The 19203-nt window shown below is 40.1% G+C and overlaps 2 protein-coding genes across 5 annotated transcripts in view; one reads left to right on the top strand and one right to left on the bottom strand.

The window, feature by feature from the left end:
* Positions 1 to 1071: 1071 nt before the first annotated feature.
* The window catches only part of LOC149195646 (uncharacterized), a 452486-nt gene continuing 434354 nt past the window's right edge, over positions 1072 to 19203 (bottom strand). The window contains exons 12-13 of one of the 4 annotated variants that reach the window (XM_089408655.1): positions 1902 to 2141; positions 1072 to 1471 (exon numbers count right to left, since the gene is read on the bottom strand). In XM_089408655.1, the coding sequence (XP_089264781.1) occupies positions 1910 to 2141 (232 nt within the window). In that variant the 3' untranslated portion in view covers positions 1072 to 1471; positions 1902 to 1909. The other 3 variants (XM_089408656.1, XM_089408653.1, XM_089408654.1) reach the window with 3 other exon arrangements.
* On the top strand, positions 6461 to 7381 carry LOC149195647 (uncharacterized). The gene is made up of 2 exons (XM_089408651.1): positions 6461 to 6872; positions 6995 to 7381. Exons 1-2 carry the CDS (start codon positions 6513 to 6515, stop codon positions 7196 to 7198), a joined length of 564 nt encoding a protein of 187 aa, XP_089264777.1. The 5' UTR covers positions 6461 to 6512; the 3' UTR covers positions 7199 to 7381.

The raw sequence follows: 19203 nt of genomic DNA on the forward strand, positions 1-19203 counted from the left end.
AAAGAAAAAGTTTATATATATATATATATAAAATAATAAAGTTGATCATAATAATTACAATAATAATGAAATAAGTTAGTATATATCCATGTTAACGTTGAGCTTTTAGTATTGTGAATTTCCAATTTCTCATTATATTTTTTTATTTTTCCAAATTTTGTAGGTCATTGATTTGTATAATATTTTCAGAATTTCTTTTAGGTCCAAGTTCATTCTCGCCAATATTTTTAATAATTTTACAATATTTTTATGGTATTTCTGATATGTTTCTTTGGAGACCCGTGGTAATATATTACCTAAAATGATAATAATATTATGTTGATGAGTTTTATGTTTCAATATGTTTATATTTTTTAATCCCGTGATGTTTTAGTAAATTTTAAGATAAAATGAGTCTATAATAGTTTTCATTATAACTTTCATTCATAAGCTTAAATATAATTATATATCTACCAATTAATTATTAATTTAAATATCTTCTTCTACTCAAGTTTTTAGCTTTTACTACTTAAAATCAAATATGTTTACTGTGTAATAGTTACAATCATGTTTAGGATGCCAATATAGGGAAAAAATGCTTTTAGCTTCTCCCAGAACAGGATACCAATATTAGGAAAAAAATGCTTTTAGCTTCTACAAGAACATGATCCCAATATTAGGAAAAAAAATGCTTTTAGCTTCTACAATTTCACATCTTCAATGCCATTGGCATTTTATTTGTACATAAGCCCACCCATTGTCAGGGAAGCTCAGACCTGTGGGAAAGACCTGTTTATGTGTTCCAAAGTCATTCATTTAGTGAGAAAAAAAGGATAAATATAATGGACTTGTACGAAATAAAGTGAGAACGAAAACGCGTATATATATCCTAGGAAAAGTAAACAAGACAAGAGGTTATAATTACAACATATATAGAAGAAAAACCCATTAGTATCTCCCTCTATGAAATAATCATCACAATAAAATATGATGTCAAGAAGCAAATTCTTAAATGAAAATGTCGGCTGTTAAGAATACTATGTTTGGTTGATCTCAGCATTTTAACTATTTTTTTTCAGGTTCTCACACACTATATTTATTGCTCGAACGTCATTCTTTGCATTTCTTATTCAAATCACAATGAATTCTTTCTTGTTCCACGTGCAGTGACATTACAACATAGTAGTACTTTCTTATAAATTTGGGTATGCATCACCAATCCTGGAGCAACCACTTAATATAGTTCTAAATTTCTCACCCACTTCATATTATATCTCTTAGAAATAAACTGAGAAATCTGAATCTCGTTTCAAATTCTATCAACTGTCCATATTGGTTGAAATCCAACTCTACCCTTGAAGTTCTCCTGGCTCCAAATCCACGATGTTCATGTTGTCAAAGACACACACATATACAAACAGCTACCTTAAGAAAACACATGTAGATGTACTGATTTCGTTTCTCCTCCGTTTAAGAATTCGTATGTTTAAACCTGATAAGTAAATTTCGAAGATAGGCAGATTTAGAAGTGATTGATAGATTCTTCCATTTTCCAATAGCATTGATTTTTCTCAATTTTCCACACTAATACACCAAGCTTCATAGAAAAAGGGCCGAATACATCAAACAGATGAAGAAACAATCTGTCCCATAAGCTATCTTTAGACTCATGGACATTAAAAGTAATTTCTTTCTTTCTTTCATACATTTCCCCTTTGAATTGTAATCCAGCTTTTCACAGGAAGGCCAGCCTACTCAAAGGAATAATAGTCAGCAGAAGGACACTTCAGCTATTTGCTTGAGCTTCATAATTTGGATTCCTGCCCATTCCTATTTTAAAACATTATAAATAAACAAATAGAGAGTTACAAACAATTGCAAGGTCATGACCAAGAGAATCAGTCAAAGAAAATGATAAATACCTATTCGATCAGATATTCACCAAATCATCAACAAAACGAGCAATGGCAATGGCTGGCCCATCATGAAGTTCTGTTTCATTGAGTTTTAGCCTTTGCTTCTGTTCATTACTCGCTCTCAATAAAGCTGCTCGCATATTCTTTAATGTGCTTGGAGATTGAAGAAGCTCGACGACTTTTACGGCAACATCCTTTGGTTCAATACGGCCAATAAGTTCAGGAATGATTTCTTCCTTTGCCCACCTGCAGCATTTTAAGTTAGCTTCCATAACATGGTTGGAAAACGATTTAAGGAATAGAGAGATAGCAACAAAGTGTGGTCGGGGTATGTGTTATTCTCATCTATTCTACCAAGAGTATATATTGCCAATAAGTTCAGGAATGATTTCTTCCTTTGCCCACCTGCAGCATTTTAAGTTGGAGTTGTCTTTAATGCAACTTTTTGGACTTTCTGGTGCTGGAATCTGGTGGAAAAATTTGAGGTAAAATTTTGATTTGTGTTATTTAAACTGGTTTTTTAACTGCATATTTGGATTCAGCACCCTGAAAAACCCCTAGGACACTTTGATTGTGCAGGGATTACCCATCAAGCTTGTGATTTCAATAAATTACTGCTGGATTTTAGAGAAATTTGATTGGAAAAACCACCAGAAAAATTTCCAAAAAGTCGCACTAAAGACAACTCCTTTTAAGTTAGCAACCATAACATGCTTGGAAAACGAGTTAAGGAATAGAGAGATAGCAACAAAGGGTAGTTGGGGTATGTGTTATTTTCATCTACTCTACCAAGAGTATATATTGCACTCGTGCAGTACAGACATAAGTGATAATAATAAGGTTCAGCACAGCCCGGGAGTTCAGATAACCCTCTGATGAACATATGAAGACTTCAAGACAAGTGAAGAAGACTTGTAACATAGATGTACTTCTGCATGTATTCCTACATGAGTTGCATTCCACTCAACATTATCTTCATGGTTAGAGATGACATATATCAATGGCCATCTACTCACTGCCCTAGCCCCCATTACTATATCAATGCTTGACTTGGTCAGTGGTTTCCACTCCATATTGACGGGCCTACAACAGTTCGCAAAGTGGTTATTGTTACTACAATAAATATTTAAAGGCATGTAAAGAGATGAGTTGGGCATTATGTGTTGTAACTTGTAATGCATATTACTCTTGTTGATATGTGTCCGTAGTCATGTTTTCTGTGTTTCTATATATGTGCTCATACATTTATTAGCATCAAAGCATTAGGTTAGGTCTCTAACACTAGCAAAATATGGGTTTTCATTTAAGGGATCTCTTGGTTTATCCCCCACTCAATATACCTCCTACAAAAAGCTTATTTCAAGTCTTTTAAGCCCACCTTGTTTATTTGTTGAGTCTTTTGAGAACAGACACTCCTGTATCTAGTTTGCAATATAGACTCTCATCCCCACTCAATATCCATTATATGAACAAGAGCTTGTGATTTTCACATGACAATTGATTTGTTATATTTGTTGAAATCGATTGCACATTCATAATTCATGATTCCTGTTACCCCTCTGTCGGTGGGGTTACATAGAAATTCTCAAAGTACAACATTCACCACCATTGTAAGCCCAAGGTCACAAGTTAAAGCCATGTAACAACCATGTAAGGCCATGTATTAGGCATCCTAAACCCGTGTCTTGTTAGTTGAGTTTGTATCTTTGTAGTTTGGTTGGGCCATGTCTTGTCCCTTATAGTCTTCTTGAGGTGATCTTGCCCCTAATCAAGTTGGAGGACCTTAATGGATTTATCATTTGGAACCATGGTTTTTGGGGATAGCCTGCATTTGTAGGGATGATTACTAGTGTATGGGCCAGTCGAGCCCATGCCAAGGTGCACCCACGTCATTCCACATGGTTGGAGTCTATAAGTGACCTTGACCTTGGTGCAGTGTCCCTCATAACAACTCTCAAATCATAACAATCTTTTGTGGCAACTTTCACGTTTCCAAAGGCGGTTCATGGTTTCCAATGCAAAGTGGTCTTGGTGGTCAAAACGTCAGTTTAGTCTCAGATTGAAGTGTTCAGTGAGATGAAGACTAGTGTTGCACGAAGCGCCCCCCCCCGCTCCGAAGCGCGCCCCGTACGGAAGCGCCTTCCGAAGCGCGCTTCGGAAATTCGGAAGCGCGATTCGCAAATTTTTTTGCGCTTCCTGGAATTTCCGAAGCGCCGGCTCCGAAGCGTGCTTCGTACGGCGCTTTGGGCCGCCGAAGCGTGGCGCTTCGAAGCAGGAAGCGTGCGCTTCACGCACGCTTCCGTACGCTTCGGCGGAAAGGGGCGCGCCCAAGGGAGAAAAACAATTTTTTTTTAAATTTTTTTTTTAAAGTTATGTTCACTCAACCTTAAGGGGGTAGGTTAGGGTGAGGTTAAGGTGAGGAATGAAAAGAATAAAGCCCCCATTCATTCCTCATTTTCTCACTTTGAGTTTATGAGAGTTGGAGAAGAGAAGAGAGGAGAGGAGAAGAGAAGAGAGGAAAGGAGAGGAGAAGAGAGGAGAGCTTGGAGGAGTGAAGAAGGAGGAGCTAGGAGAAGGAGGAGGAGCTTGGAGCAAGAGCTTGGAGGACTTCATCTACAAGAGCTAAAGAGGTAAGTTCAAACCCCAAACTCCCTTGTTTTTTTGAATTTTTTTTTGTATTTTTCTCCTCCCTCTCCTACTCTTTCCCATTGTTTCTACTTGCTCCTTTATTTACAGGTTGCCGTTGTCCACCACCTATATCCATATTCCAAGATGGTGTTCTTTTGGCTTCTATGTATCATTCCACTCTTGGTTTTAATGATGGCAAGGGTGAGGAATAGAAGGGAAGAAACAGAAGAGGACATTGGTGATGGTCCTAATAGTAGTGACCCAATGTATGATGAGGAGGAAGGGTTTGAAGAGGAAGGGGATGAACTTGAAGGGGACACTGAAACACAAGATGGGAAAGCTACATCAACACCCTTGTGGAACTATGTGACCAAACTTGATGGGGGAAAGGGTGGTGGATCTTACAAATTTGTGTGCCCTCATGGTTGTCATGGAGGAAAACCATATTGTGGTTCATATACCCGTCTGAGGAGGCATCTTTGTGGGGTGCTGGACAGTGATGAAAAAAAGGGTTCTGTGGGGGTACAAATTTGCCCAAACATTTCAACTGAAGAAAGAAGAAAATACATCCAAATAGAGATGGCTGCACAACAAAAAAACAAGAAACAAAAAACTCATTCTGAATCAAGTGCAACCTCTAAATTTGGTAGTTGCTCATCTCCTCATGGTACTTCTGCAAGCTCTGGAGGTAGAAGAACAATAGGGGATTTCCTTAATGTTGCTGGGAGGGATGATGTGGATGGAAAGATAGTCCGTTTTCTTTGTGCTTGCGGTGTACCATTCAATGTGCTTCGCTCTCCCTATTGGCATGAAATGGTAAAGGCCATCAATGAAGCCCCAAAAGGATACAAGGCCCCCAACTATGAGAAAGCTAGAACAATGTTATTAGAAAGAGAAAAAGCTAAGGTTCAAAGAGCTTTGACACGTTTTACAAATGAGTGGGTAGATTCTGGGGTATCCATTGTATCAGATGGGTGGACAAATATTAGAAACCAACATTTGATAAATGTTCTTGGTGTTTCTTCTAGTGGTGCAGTATTTATTGCATGTCATGACTCCTCCTCCATCACTGCATCTGCACAAAACATTGCAGATCTCCTATTGAAATCAATCAAAGATGTTGGTCCGAATAATGTGGTTCAAGTGATCACAGATAATGCAGCAAATTGTAAGGCAGCAGGAAAAATTATTGAGCGTGCTCATCCACACATCTTTTGGTCTGGGTGCCTGGTTCACACATTGAACCTTTTGATGCATGATATTGTGAAACACAAAGAATGTGGGTGGATTGCTGAGGTTTACAGGAAAGGGAAGCAGCTCATTAAATTCATCACAGGGCATACAAGGGTAAACTACTTCTATGGCACTTACTCCAAGTTGCAATTGCTTAAAATTGCAAAGACAAGATTTGCTAGTTATTACCTCACCTTTAGGCGGCTAGTGAAGGTGAGACAAGCTTTAACTAATATGGTGTGTGCTGAAACATGGGATGAAATTAACACTGACACAGATGGTGCTAATGCAGTCAAGGACACTGTTCTTGACAGTTACTTTTGGTCACAGGTTAAATATGTTTTGCAATTCACCAAACCAATTTATTACATGATCAAGTTTGCAGATTCAGATCGACCAGTAATTAGGGAGGTGTATGAGCAAATGGATAGCATGTTGGGGCAGATTAAAGACATTGTTGAGCCTAGAGATACCACCTTGTACAATTATATTCGTGTAGAGGTGCAAAACCGATGGGAAATGCTAAATATTCCATTGCATGCATTAGCATATGTTTTGACACCTAAATACTATCATCCATCATGGCTTTCAACACCAGCACCTGGGGGGGGAAGCAGGAGAAAACCACACCAAGATCAAGAGGTTCACCAAAAATATATGGCTGCATTGAGTAAATTAATCCTTGATGAGGAGGACGCTGCATTGGTACGAAGACAGGTGAGCAACTATACGCTCAACACTGGTCCATTTGGGAGCATGCATGCAATTAAAGATCGAGAGACTTTTTCTGCTCTTGAGTGGTGGAACATGCATGGAGGGGGTACTCCACTTCTACAGAGTTTGGCATTGCGGGTGCTATCACAGGTGGTAAACACTGCTTCTGCAGAGAGGTGTTGGAGCTCTTATTCTTTCATCCACAGTGTTAAAAGGAACAGGTTGAGTTTAGACCCGGCAGAGAGCTTGGTTTATGTTCATTACAACTTGCGATTGTTGTCCCATTACTGTGAAGATGCAAAGTCTAATAAAGACTTGTTGATTTGGGACAAGAATCCAGAGGAGCCCAATTTGGAGGATGGAGTGTTGCGACTAGAGCAATTAGAGGATGCTCTTATCCAGGTATGTCCATTGTGGTATGAATTTTCCAATTTTCCCTTATAAAGCATTTCTCTAATTCATGTTTTTAATTTTTTTGTTAACTAGTGTTTTTTTTTTTGCATGAATTTTTTGAGCGATTCTAGGATGATGATGACCGTGTTGATATGCCACCACCCCCACCCCCATCTGGTCCCTTGGTTCCTAGGTTCCATGGTTCAACACCAACAACAGGGGGTTCTTCTTCATCAGTTTCAGTGCCACGACTTCCACAGGCACCATCTTCTTCATTGCCACCACGTGGAGGCCCGCCACCACGTTCTATTCGTGGTGGAAGGAGGAGAGATTAGTAGATATATTCACAATCTACTACTTTTTGTCATAGATTACTCATTAGACTTGTAGACTTGTGAATTTGAATTTTGAACCTTTTTGGCTTGGCGGTGACCAAGTGACATATTTTGTAAACATTATTATTTGAATTTTGGACATGACAAATGTTGACAGTTGCTCACTTGCTAGATAAATCATAATATGCTCTATGTTTTATGTTTTATAATATGCTTAAATGTTTTATGTTTTATAATATGCTTAAAAATTTGATGTATGTTTGTAATAGCTAGAATATAGATGATTGTTGTACATACTAGTAACTACAATGGAATCATGGATGCCATATCTATCTTGATTTATGCAAAAATATGCATGTTTTCATGTCTTCTACAATTAATTTGGTATTTGGGATGTTTGTTTTGAGTATAAATGCAAAAAAATATAAATATATATATATATATATATATATATATATATATATATAGCAGACGCTTCCGCGGACGCTTCGCTTCCTAGATTTTTGGAAAATGACGCTTCCGCGCTTCCGCTTCCAAAAAACGCTTCCGCTTCGCTCCCGCTTCGTGCAACATTGATGAAGACATGTCTTGAAGAGATTTTATGATCTGAGCTTCCGATGATGAGTTATGGTTGGTCAAAGTTGGTCAATAAGGGTGCACATGGGTTTTCTGGGCATATCTATTGGAGTGTTCCACTCATAGTTTTGAAACTCCGACTTGGATTCGGAACCGGCCAAGGGTCGACTTTGGCTCCAACTCTGTATCGACTCGGCCTAGTTGATTTCAATGACTCGGTCATTGTAAAAATACATTAAATCTATATATATATATATTTGTTTTGTTTATGAAAAACATATTTTTAAAGATTTTCATTCATGTTTCCAAACTCAAAGCATTAGAATATAGACAGAAGACAACATATGATCAAAGTATTCTCATGAATATATGTATTATATCAAAATGGCACCCAAAGCATTGTCCAATACATGTAATATATAGAGATCTGAACAAAAACACATAACCAAGAGGCTCTAAATGTCCTCTACAATAAAACATCACTAGTCACCACTGCTTAACAAGGCAAGATCATCTGGCTCAGACTCTGAATCAGAGTTAGACGGGGAAAACCATGGCTTCTCCTCACTACTGCTCCAAAAACCAACTCCAACACTTCACAAACTCCTCAGAAATGCAATGATATAACTGTGAGTAAATGTGAGGGGGTTGGGTCACTTTTATAGGCTTGGGAGGGGTAGAGGCATTAAGAAAAAAAAATCTAAAAAAAAATTGAGTTTGAAGTCTGAGTTGCCACCTTTTTTCCCCGTGGACTAGCTCGGCCGAACCGGCTGGTCCGTTACCGAACCTGCCGAATTAGTGTCCAGCTCGGCCGGTTCAGTAACAGAACGACTGTCGGACCGGTTCTTCTACTTAGCCGACTCGGGCAGGGGTTTGGCTTGGTGTACCAGGCCGAATCTGTTGGAAATACTAAGAGGGGGGGTGGGTGAATCAATATTTCTTTTCAATTGTTATTTTACCAGTTAAAACATTTATATTCAGAATATAAGATGAACAACAAGAATAAATTCTTTTATTAATATAATCTTTGCAATAAAATAGATACAATATATATATGGTTCTAATCTATTGCCAAGCACCAGCTTGGACTTTTGTGAGGCTCCAACCTCTAGAGCACCAACTCTGTTTTGTCAAGGCACCAACCTTGGACTTAGGAGCACCAACTCCCAGGACATCAATCCTTCCAGTTCTGAGGCACCAACCTCAAGGGCTCCAACCCTCTATTGTCAAGGCACCAACCTTGGATATAGGAGCACTAACTCCAAGGACACCAATCCTTTCAACTTCTGAGGCACCAACCCCAAGGGCTCTGACCCAATCTTTTCAAGGCATGTTTGATATTAATGTTCTGCTCCCAAAACTCTTCTTTACTGAATTCTGTCTGTTTACAGCTTCACTGTAGTCTCCATGCTACAGCATCAATGGCAACCAATCTTCATATGAAGAAGTCTTTACAACTCTTCATACTGTCCACACAGAGTCTGCAAAAGTTATCTCATGATGATATCAAATAGCCATCATGATCTTTGATAATATCTCCACACAACTTTAGTGAGTCTACTATTAGCTACACTAAGCTCTGCACAAAAACCAACTCTCTGTTTCAAGCCTTTGTTCTCACTGTTCTCATACTTCCCAGAAACAAAATCACATATGCTTCAATGCCAATGCTGGCTACCGCTCCTTTCAAACGATGTCAGATAAAATTTTATTTATTATATCATAGAATTGTTCTTCAGAATGTATTATGTACCTGATTAATTCATCACAGGTTTGAGTCTTTCACAAGGTAACACGATCCACAGAGTTGCTCGTCCTTCGACTGCCTCCTGTCCGGCTGGACCTACGACTTGCTCCTTTCTTCCAGTTCGCCAACCACCCTTTGAACCTTCCTTGTTCACTGTTATAGAAGCCTGATACGCCTAACCTTTTGGCTTCCTCCTTGCTCGCTTGAGCTTTGACTTCTTCAACACTCGCTCGATGTTCTGCTTCCTCAACGCTTGCTCAACCTTTTGGCTTCCCTCCTCTGGTCGCTTTAGCTTTCTCTGTCTATTCGAGTGTTCCAATACTCACAGAACACGTAAATACAGACGAGGCCGAATTACAAAGAAATGTTGCATATTAAACAATATCAGAGAGGCCCTTTTTTCTTTAATATTTATACAATAGACTCAATCATTATTTACGGAGGATTTCATTGGAGAGACTGTACCAACAGAGAGGTCCCACATGCCATGTCACTATCCAATCGCAATCGCAACTTTCATATGACAAGGCCTCAAGCCTTTAAACCCGGGACCATACAATATATCGGAATACAAGGATGCACAGGAAATACACGGAAAACCTCGCTCTGAAACACTTAGCCGGACTTCAAATGTATTACGCCCGCATCTATAACTTCATCGGGTCCACTCCTCCACAACTTTATTGCAATCGGCAGATTTGCACATAACATAGCCAATTCCCTGATACCCGGACGCGATATTATTTTAAACTGTTTTAATAACTCCGTCGGGTCCATATATATATATATATATATATATATCGCAATCGACGCTTTCAATGTGGCAAGGCTTTACAAGAGGCTTGCGATATGCGATGGATGCGATAATATATTAAATCATATTGCAATGGTCCAGTCGGGTTTGTAGCTCCATCGCAATCGGCGGATTTAACATCCCTTAGAGACTAGCGACACAACGGATGCGATATTATATTAGGGCGGTTTATAATGGAGCCGCGGGTCCGCATATATTATCGCAATCGGAGGTTTCGGGGGTGACAACCCTTTATAACTTGCGATATGAGAGTTCCTATAGGTGGATGCGATATATCAATAAACAAAAGTTAATACACCTGTTGGGTCCGTATATATATAACCTTCCCACTCTATAACATTGGTTATATAAAATTTAACCACATGAAATCCTTATATCTGCGCTATTTCTATTATAATGTTTATATAATAGAAATACACAATAATCATGCGTAACTTACATTTTCTGCCTTTTTACAGCCTTTGGACATTTTTCGATGTTTGCCTTTTTCGGATCAATCCTCCACTGTAGATCTTACCATCCCATCCGACAGTTGATACTTCACCCGACCAACAAAGCTGCTCAAAATATCTCTGTCGTTCAATCAACCCCGCTTGATCTGACAGTTGATATTGATTTCGGGTGGATAACTTGCGAGAGGAATACCCGCCCGATAAAGCGGTTTTCTCTCTCCAGTCTCCTGCCACGCGTCGGTCGATGAATGGTATCGGGTGATCAGCCCTAAATACCACTTACAACTTCTTTCTCGCCCAATAACCCGCTTTTGTTTATAAAACTGCCTTCCTTCGGGACTAATGATTTCAATGTGGACCCCGCCGATGTGATTTCCCTGATATATATACACTGCTCCGCTCTTATCTGCTCTTGGCTTGTCGCTCCTATGGCTTCTGATACACTGCTCCAATAGCTCTTCTTTGATATTCCTCCGATATCTCATGATATGGTTCCTCTGTTAACTGCTCTTCCGCTGGCTTCTCCTCCTGATGCGTGTTCCTCTTTGTTCCTTCTCTTTTGATGACTTCTTCCTCTTTGCGGGACTTCTTGGGCATATAATACATGCGATACTCCCGATATGGCTCCTCTTGCTCCAATAGGTCTTCCTTTGGCTTTGCAATGTCTTTCAATGAACTTCTCTGATACCTTCATACCTTGATGGCTTCTGATATCTTTTCCGATATGCCTCTCTTGCTCTGATATTCTGCAATACTCCTCTGATGTGTTAACTCTTCTAATACTCTTACTCATGGCTTGGCTTTCCTGAGGGCCTTGCTCCTTGGCTTCTTGCTCCTATTTCTTCATGGATTTGCTCTACTTCTCGTTGGCTTCATGTCTTCATTTAGTATCCTAGAATATCACATCAATGACAATCTAGGTCAACAATCTCCCCCTTTGTCATCGATGGAAATATTCTTCTTCTCTCCCCCTTTGACATCAATGGAAAAGGAGTGCTCTGGGACTCCCCCTGTCAAATTGCTACTCTTCTTCATGAATAGTAGATCTTCATGGGTCTATTACTCCCCCTGTCATAGTGCTCTTCTTTTTACTCAAGATAGAAGGATTGATGCTTTATCATCAATTAGCACATTATCCCCTCTTCATGCCTCAGAACTACTTTATCATGGCTTCAACAATACTTAAAGATGCTCCACTTCAATGCTTACAAACAGATTTCAAATAGCCACACACCAAGTGTTCAAGTCCACATTTTTATGCTTCAATCCATATTCTGTTGTCTCCATAGTCAGAATTAAGAGGCCTTCATAGTCCGAATCAAGAGAAAAATGCCATTGAAATTTTCTTTCTTGCTATCTTTCTTTAGATCAGAGTTCCTTTGTATTTCTGTGCTTCTCCTTAAGTTACTGAGCTATATTTGACTGCACAACATTCTCTTTTTTAAAGTCTTTTGATGAGCCATCTTTTCCTTGTGTTCTTGAAAAAAAAAGATCTCTGCAAGTTATCTCCACGAGCAGATTTTGATATCCAATCTGTGACTGTATTTTAAATTCTTTTTACTGATTGGCATCTTTTTGCAATGCTTCAGTTTTTTTAGATGCTGCCAACTGCTCTTGCTTCATGCTTCATTCCCAGATGTATCTGTTTGTTTGAAGGTTGCCTCTATTTGTGTCCATAATCTACCTATTCTCACATCAAATCCCTGAGTTAAAACATTTAACATCTGTAATATCAACACCATTGTTATTTGCCCTATTTCTCTAGTATTAGATGACATTCTCTGTTGTTCCAATTTCTACTTAGTGATCAAGTGGAAAACATCTTCAACACCAGTCCAAAGAATAGTTAAGAGATCAAGTTCTTCAATGGAGTGCTCCTGAGAAATGATAAACTGCCTCGACTTCCTCACTGAAGAACTCGGCCTGCTATAGGGAAGGTTTTCCATAAAATAGTCACAAAAACTTGCCCATAAATCCTTCTCAAGGATGCAACCTTTTCCTGTAATGACCCAGAATTGTATAAGAAACAAAATGGCGCAAAACATGATCTTTGTCCTCCTTGTTTTATCTCCTAGGGCAACGACCAATTTCAGAGAGAAGAAAAACAACGATATGGATGTCTCTAATGAGGATGGAGGCCACTTGTATTAATAGGAGATGGAGTGGGGTTTAACTTGGTTAATTAACCCCAAGCCGACCTCGATGAGTAACACATGAGTGGGCTTGCATTCAAAAATATATTTTCCCTTATCCAATTTTAGTGATCTTTAGATCGATTTTGGTCCTCAGAAAGAGGAAGTCATTGCCACAATTATCTTCTTCAAAGGAGCTGCCCAAAATGGAATTTGGCCCTAGTTGCCAATTTTAACACCTTTCATTGGTGTAGTTGAGTAAATTTCCTTGTCATGGGCACTTTTGGGCATGTTTTGGTGGGGGGATTCAGTGGAAAGAGTGGGCTAGGTTTGTAGTCTTGTCTCCACTGCCTGATTTCGTGGTTAGCCTTCTATCCTAGTCCCGTGGAATCTTCTTTACTGTCCATTAGCTTTAGGGTTGGCACTACATGGGAAATCTTGATTTTGGTTGCGTGGTCCCACTTCCTGACACCATATACAACACTCCCTTCCACTCATTTTAGCCCCATTCATCTCATCTCCCATCTGGGTCCACATATGGTTAGCCTCCCCCTCCCCTTGTCCACAGCTTGGGTTGGGCACAAAACGATGCTCGAAGGTTGATGCAGCTAAAAAGAAAAGGAAAAGCATAGTTTGGCCACTCTCAATAGGAAATGTACCACAAAATGCAAAAGATGGCTTGGACATACAAATTTAGCATGTGGGAAAAAGCCAAACGTGAGCTCTACCCCTTATCCATGGCCATCACCCTGGTTCCTATGGGCCCAAGATGAGACCCCTCTATCATTAAGGAACCATGATTGTCCCAAATCCCTGGTGCACGATGAACTGCCCTACCTTAAGGGGGTATCCACTGCTATATTACACAACATGCTCTCATTCCCTGGAGCCTAGAGCAGTTATGAGGAAAAATAAATCAAAGGCAAAAGGCATATGAAGAAGGGTGGAAGAACAAAGGTCGAGGTTACTCATGTACCACGTTTTGCTCCCTCCTACACTCATATACCTAGGTGTGGGTTTTCCCTATTATAGCTACCTTGTACCATGACATGTAGTCTGGATGATTCCCTTGATCCTCACTTCGTTCCATTACTATATCATTTTCCACTTGCCATTTGAGGGATGTACCATATGCATGTCACCCCCTTTAAAAGTTGAAACCACCAAATAGGGTCCTTGATTAACCCCTTATTGAGCTTGGAGACACTTGTACATGCCAAAGGCCACTATGGAAGGGCATGCCACTATGAAGTGCCCCATTGGTTCTATGACTTGTAAGCTCTTTTACTTGATTATTCTAATGATTTGTTGTATTAGAAGGCAAGGGGACGCATTGAATCTTATGCAGGATTGCAGGTGGGTCTCCATTTGGGGCTTGGTCTCCCTAGATGGGGTCCTAGCCCTCCAGAGGGCCACATTGGCACTTGTAGGTGAGCGTTGAGAGCCATGGGCCTCCAACATAGCAGAGAGTACTTCATGGATTCCCTGTTGCTTTTTTTGGGTAGCATCGGATGTGCTCTAGCTCCAAAATTTTGTGGAGGGGCTAGAACACATGAGATCTCCAAGACCCATAAATCGTTTGGAGAAATTCCACCCAGAGTGCATGTTATTCAAATAATTAATTATTTTTAATGGTGCCTAAGTTAAAACTTAGGAAATTAAAATAATTAAAGTGAATTAATGTAAATATGGGTGAGAAGCTTCTAAGTGACGAGGATCAAGTCTAATTTAATCTTCACTGTTGATTAGAGATTAGATCACGGCCATTGATTTCTCAACAGGAAAAGTATAAAGGAAGGCTTGGGGTCAGTTGGAGAACACACACACACATAGCAACACTTGAGCTAGATTGAAATTCTGGGTCGTGGTTCGCTGAGAATTTTGGAGTAAGCTTCTAGTGCAGAGAGGGGTTGTTCGGCAGCAGGACTTTTGTCCAAGGCCGAGAATACATAACAGAGAGGCAGTGCAGCACCAGAGAGAGATAGCGCAGCTCCAAGAGGGTGACACAAAGGTTGGAGGGCTGCACAGTCACTTAAAGGCAGTGTTGGGGTTTTTGTGAGGCAGATCAGGCGTCAGTTCAGCAGATCGATTTATGAGTTGAGAAGGCTCACTGGGAGGGTGATGCAGATCCTAGAGGAGGTGACGCAGTTCCAGCGCAGAGTTGGGAGCAACCATCGCTGCACAACACTGGGGACAACGCAGTCACCTGTGGGGTCTGTTTATCTAGTAGCTGGATCAGCCAAAATATCTGTTTCCGGATAGAGGTACTTCTGCAGGGTTTATTCTCTATTGGGTGAGCTTTGGCACCCTAGTTGTATTTAGAAATATGCTTAATAATAAAACCCTGATATCTGCTCACCGGTTTTCCCACACTGGATTTCTCTGGGTACATTTAGTCCAAAAATAAGTGTGTTCTTTGTGTGGTTGTTTCATTTATTTTTTCAGTACTTGATCTGTATATTGGTGTAAGCTGCAGTGTATTTGCATTAATATTTTCTAAATATTCTAAAAATAACTTATTAAAATGAAGAACACAAGTAGGTATTGCAAATCAGTTTACTACAATAGGATTTATGATTTGTTAGATTCAAAAAATTTCACATTCCCAACACCACTCATTGATTGCTCGTGCTCCACCTTTTGGATGAGGATTATGCACCTAGTTCACCATGCCCAACTGATGCCACACTTGCACCATACACTTGGCAGATGTTCCAGGGTCCAGATGAGGCTGTATTAGGGCTTATGTCATCATCCTAGCCCTTACAGATGGTTTACAAACATTTTCGATCCACTTGGAGAACCATGAGGATGTCCTTGTGTCCCACACCCACTTGGGAGCACCACAGGGATATGCTTGGAAAATGAAGGGCCAACCCCTTGTCCACTATGTTTGAGGTCCATTCTTATGTCATGGCGCACTCTGAACTTCATTAGGCCTCCTCAAAGGGCCAACAACTCATTTTATTGATCATTCTACTGTCTTGAGAGGCTTATTCTTATGTTATTGAGCTATCTTGGTGGGCTCGTCACCAAAGGATGTTACTATTGCACATTATTTTATTATTTAGGGCTCAATTAGGCCAAATTAGGCAAATTGAACTCATTAAAGATTGTATAAATAGATGAGAGGTGATTCATTCTCTCATCATCACTTGGGTTGGATTCGTATCTCTTGTGAGATTTTTGCACTTTTTGCTGGGTAAAATTTTGGAGCTTTCTTGATGCACTATGATGCTCGGATTTTCACTATTGACTTTGGAGCTTTTTTCTAATGCAAAGTTGATGAATGGATATACTCTCTCTCTCATATAAGTTGATTTTTGATGTTCTTCTTGTTATTTTACTAGTTTAGTGCATATTATGATTATCATTATTCTGGTATGGGTTAAAGTAAATGTGAAATTCTTCTAGGTAACCTTGAATAAGTGATTTAATGTATGCGTTGTACTTGAAGAGAGTGGGTGAATGTTCTTAGAGGCACCTCTTAGGTTGAAAGACCTCGAAACTTTCATCTCTTTGGCAAATTTTAAGTATAAATCCCTATTGACCTAGTTGTTGCCTTTGGAGAGGCTAGCAAAGATCAATTAGAGCTCCTTAGCATACGAAAATTCTCGATCTATGCCTATATTGACTCGATTAAGCCCAAGCAATAAGACTCTAATTCTCGTATTCCTTTGGTGGTCAAATTTCCCTCTCTTTTCTTCACTTTGCCCAATTCTAGGCCTAAACCCAAAAGGTCTCCTAGGGCATGACATGAAATCTTTTGTAGCCATCCAAACACCTTGAAAATTGGTCCACAACTACATTGGGGTCTTCTCAAGGGGTCCTACAAATTTGAGCACAATCCGACGGTGGAATCCCGTGATATTGCAAGCCCTAGCTCGAGGATCATTTCTCTCCCTAAGTTGATTTTGGGTTAGTGTCCTCACTTGGATCATTACATTCAAATTTCAAAAGAAAATTAGTTCTTTGAGCCTATTCTCTTCCCTATTTAGGTCAAGCCCCTTTTTTCTCGATCAACTCGATACCCTTGACCTAGTTTGGGTCCACTTGGGCTCTCTGTGGTCCTGCAAAACTTTATAACTCAAATTCCACAAGGACTACATTGAATCCATTTCTCCATAAGGATCCTTAAGTCCAGGAAGCCCCTTGTGAAGGCTTATCCTCCAACCCTAGGCCAAGGTATCCTCATAGCCCTTCTTAGAGAGCCCATAACATTGCTTCTCAAGCAAGTAAGCTATTTAATTGAGCCACTCTTGTGAATAAGCTTTAGGAATCACTCCTTATACGACCATTGATCCATTCATCATTGTAATTCCTCTTATACCGGGTCTCCTCTTATCGGTGAAAGTTCGTAAAGAGTAGGGAGCCTTAGTTGAGGTGACATTGGGCTATCGCTCCATTGTTGCCCCTTGACCTAGTAGTTGCTCTATAGGATCTCCTAGGACCCCTGCTAGTTTGAGTGGTAACATTTTGGCGTCGTTGCTGGGGACACGAGACATGTATCTTTTTCCCCATACGACAATATCGATATATCATTTTTGGGGACTCCAAAAATGATACCTAAGCATTTACACATACCTAAATGATATATGTGTATCTTTTTCCCCATATGTATTTGATATGTGTAGGTAGCAAGTCTGTGGTACCAAGAGATTGTTGGTGTTCTCATGATCTCCCGTTTGAGTAGTCTCAAGCACCTCTCCGAGAGCTCATGTCCTAGTTGGAGCCAAATGTTACCCACCATCTGTGGGTAGTGTACATAGGAGAAATTTTTTCTCCTAGATGGTCCTCAGCCAGTAGCCAACAACCCCTTGCAACCACCATATAGCTCGATGTGCCATTTTCTCCACCACTTGAGTTAGCGAGGTGGCCCCTCGTCCACTTGTTATGATTGTATGTTTGAAGGTAGGCCTCCTGACCCCAAAGGTATGGCCTTTCATTGACGTAGTTGAGTAAATTTCCTTACTTGTCATGGGCACTTTTGGGCATGGATTGGTGGGGGGATTTGGCGGAAAGAGTGGGCTAGGTTTGTACTATTGTCTCCACTACCCCATTTCGTGGTTAGCCTTGTATTCTGTGAAAATTCCTAAATCTAATACATCAGAAACCCCTACTGCAATTATTGGTTTACAATCTCCTACTTGTTCTTTACATTAACAAGTTATTTAATTGCATAAACATCAAAGTAAACACTATTGTGGCCTTCACAAATATACCAATCATGCACTGAAATAAACAGAGACAATAACAAAAGGGACATAGTTATTTTTGGACAATCGTCTCCGAAAAAACCCAATCCGGGAAAATCATTGTAGCATATAGAGGGTTTGTATTATTAAGCAGATTTCGTGAATACAACTAGGGTGCCAAAAATGGCTCATCCAACAGAACCTCTATTTGGAGACAGGTATTTCAGCAAATCAATAGCTTGATGATTAAACCCCACAGTGACTCCGGCTGTTCCCTATGTTGGATAGCGAAAGCTGCTCCAAGCACTGCTCTGGAACTGCGTCACTCCTCCAGGAGCTGCGTCACCCTCTCCCGGCTCAGAATCTGCTGATCTGCTCCCAGTCTTCCCCACAGAATCTCCCCAGCGCTAGCCTATATGGCTTCTGCGTCACCTACGTCAGTCTTCTGTGTCCTCTGTGTCATCTCTTTGACCTCTGAAAAAATCCTTTCTAGGGCTTGCGTTGTCTCTCTAGGCACTGCGCTGCCTCTCTGCTATGTATTCTTCAACCTCGGATGAAAATCCCTTCTAGGGCTTTCGTTGTCTCTCCAGGCACTGCGCTACCTCTCTGTTATGTATTCTTCAACCTTGGATGGCAATCCCTTGTTGAACTGCCCCTCATTGCAACTCTGATCACTAACTCGATTTCCTCAACAAACCTCGCCCCAGAAAATCGAATTCTTTGATCACTTGGTGTATCTCCAATTGACCCTCAAGCCTCCTCTTATACTTTTCCTGTTGACGAATCAACAATCGAGATTAAGTCCTTAATCAACAACTAAGATTAGAACTGGGTTGATCCTCATCTCTTAGAACTTTCTCACCCATATTTTATTAATACACATTAATATTTTTATTTTCCTAAGTTTAGACTTAGGAACCCATTAAAAATATTAATTATTTTAATAACTCCTCATCTAGGTGGAATTTCTCCAAACGATTTCTGGGTCTTGGATGTCTCATGTGTCTTAGCCTCTCCACCAATTTTCAAAGCTAGAGCACATCCAATGCTACCCAAAATCAACATATTCTAGTCCTGTGGAACCTCCTT

The sequence above is a fragment of the Pinus tabuliformis genome, chromosome 2_2 (assembly GCF_031772625.1).
Source record: "Pinus tabuliformis cultivar Carrire ecotype Pingquan chromosome 2_2, CPIR1, whole genome shotgun sequence".
NCBI classification, from domain to species: Eukaryota; Viridiplantae; Streptophyta; class Pinopsida; order Pinales; family Pinaceae; genus Pinus; species Pinus tabuliformis.

What these genes read in the sequence shown, in the direction of transcription:
- LOC149195647 (XM_089408651.1), top strand. Translation starts at nt 6,513, where the DNA reads ATGCATGCAATTAAAGATCGAGAGACTTTTTCTGCTCTTGAGTGGTGG. An exon ending in TAGAGGATGCTCTTATCCAG is followed by an intron (nt 6,873 to 6,994) that starts GTATGTCCATTG and finishes GAGCGATTCTAG; the next exon opens with GATGATGATGACCGTGTTGA.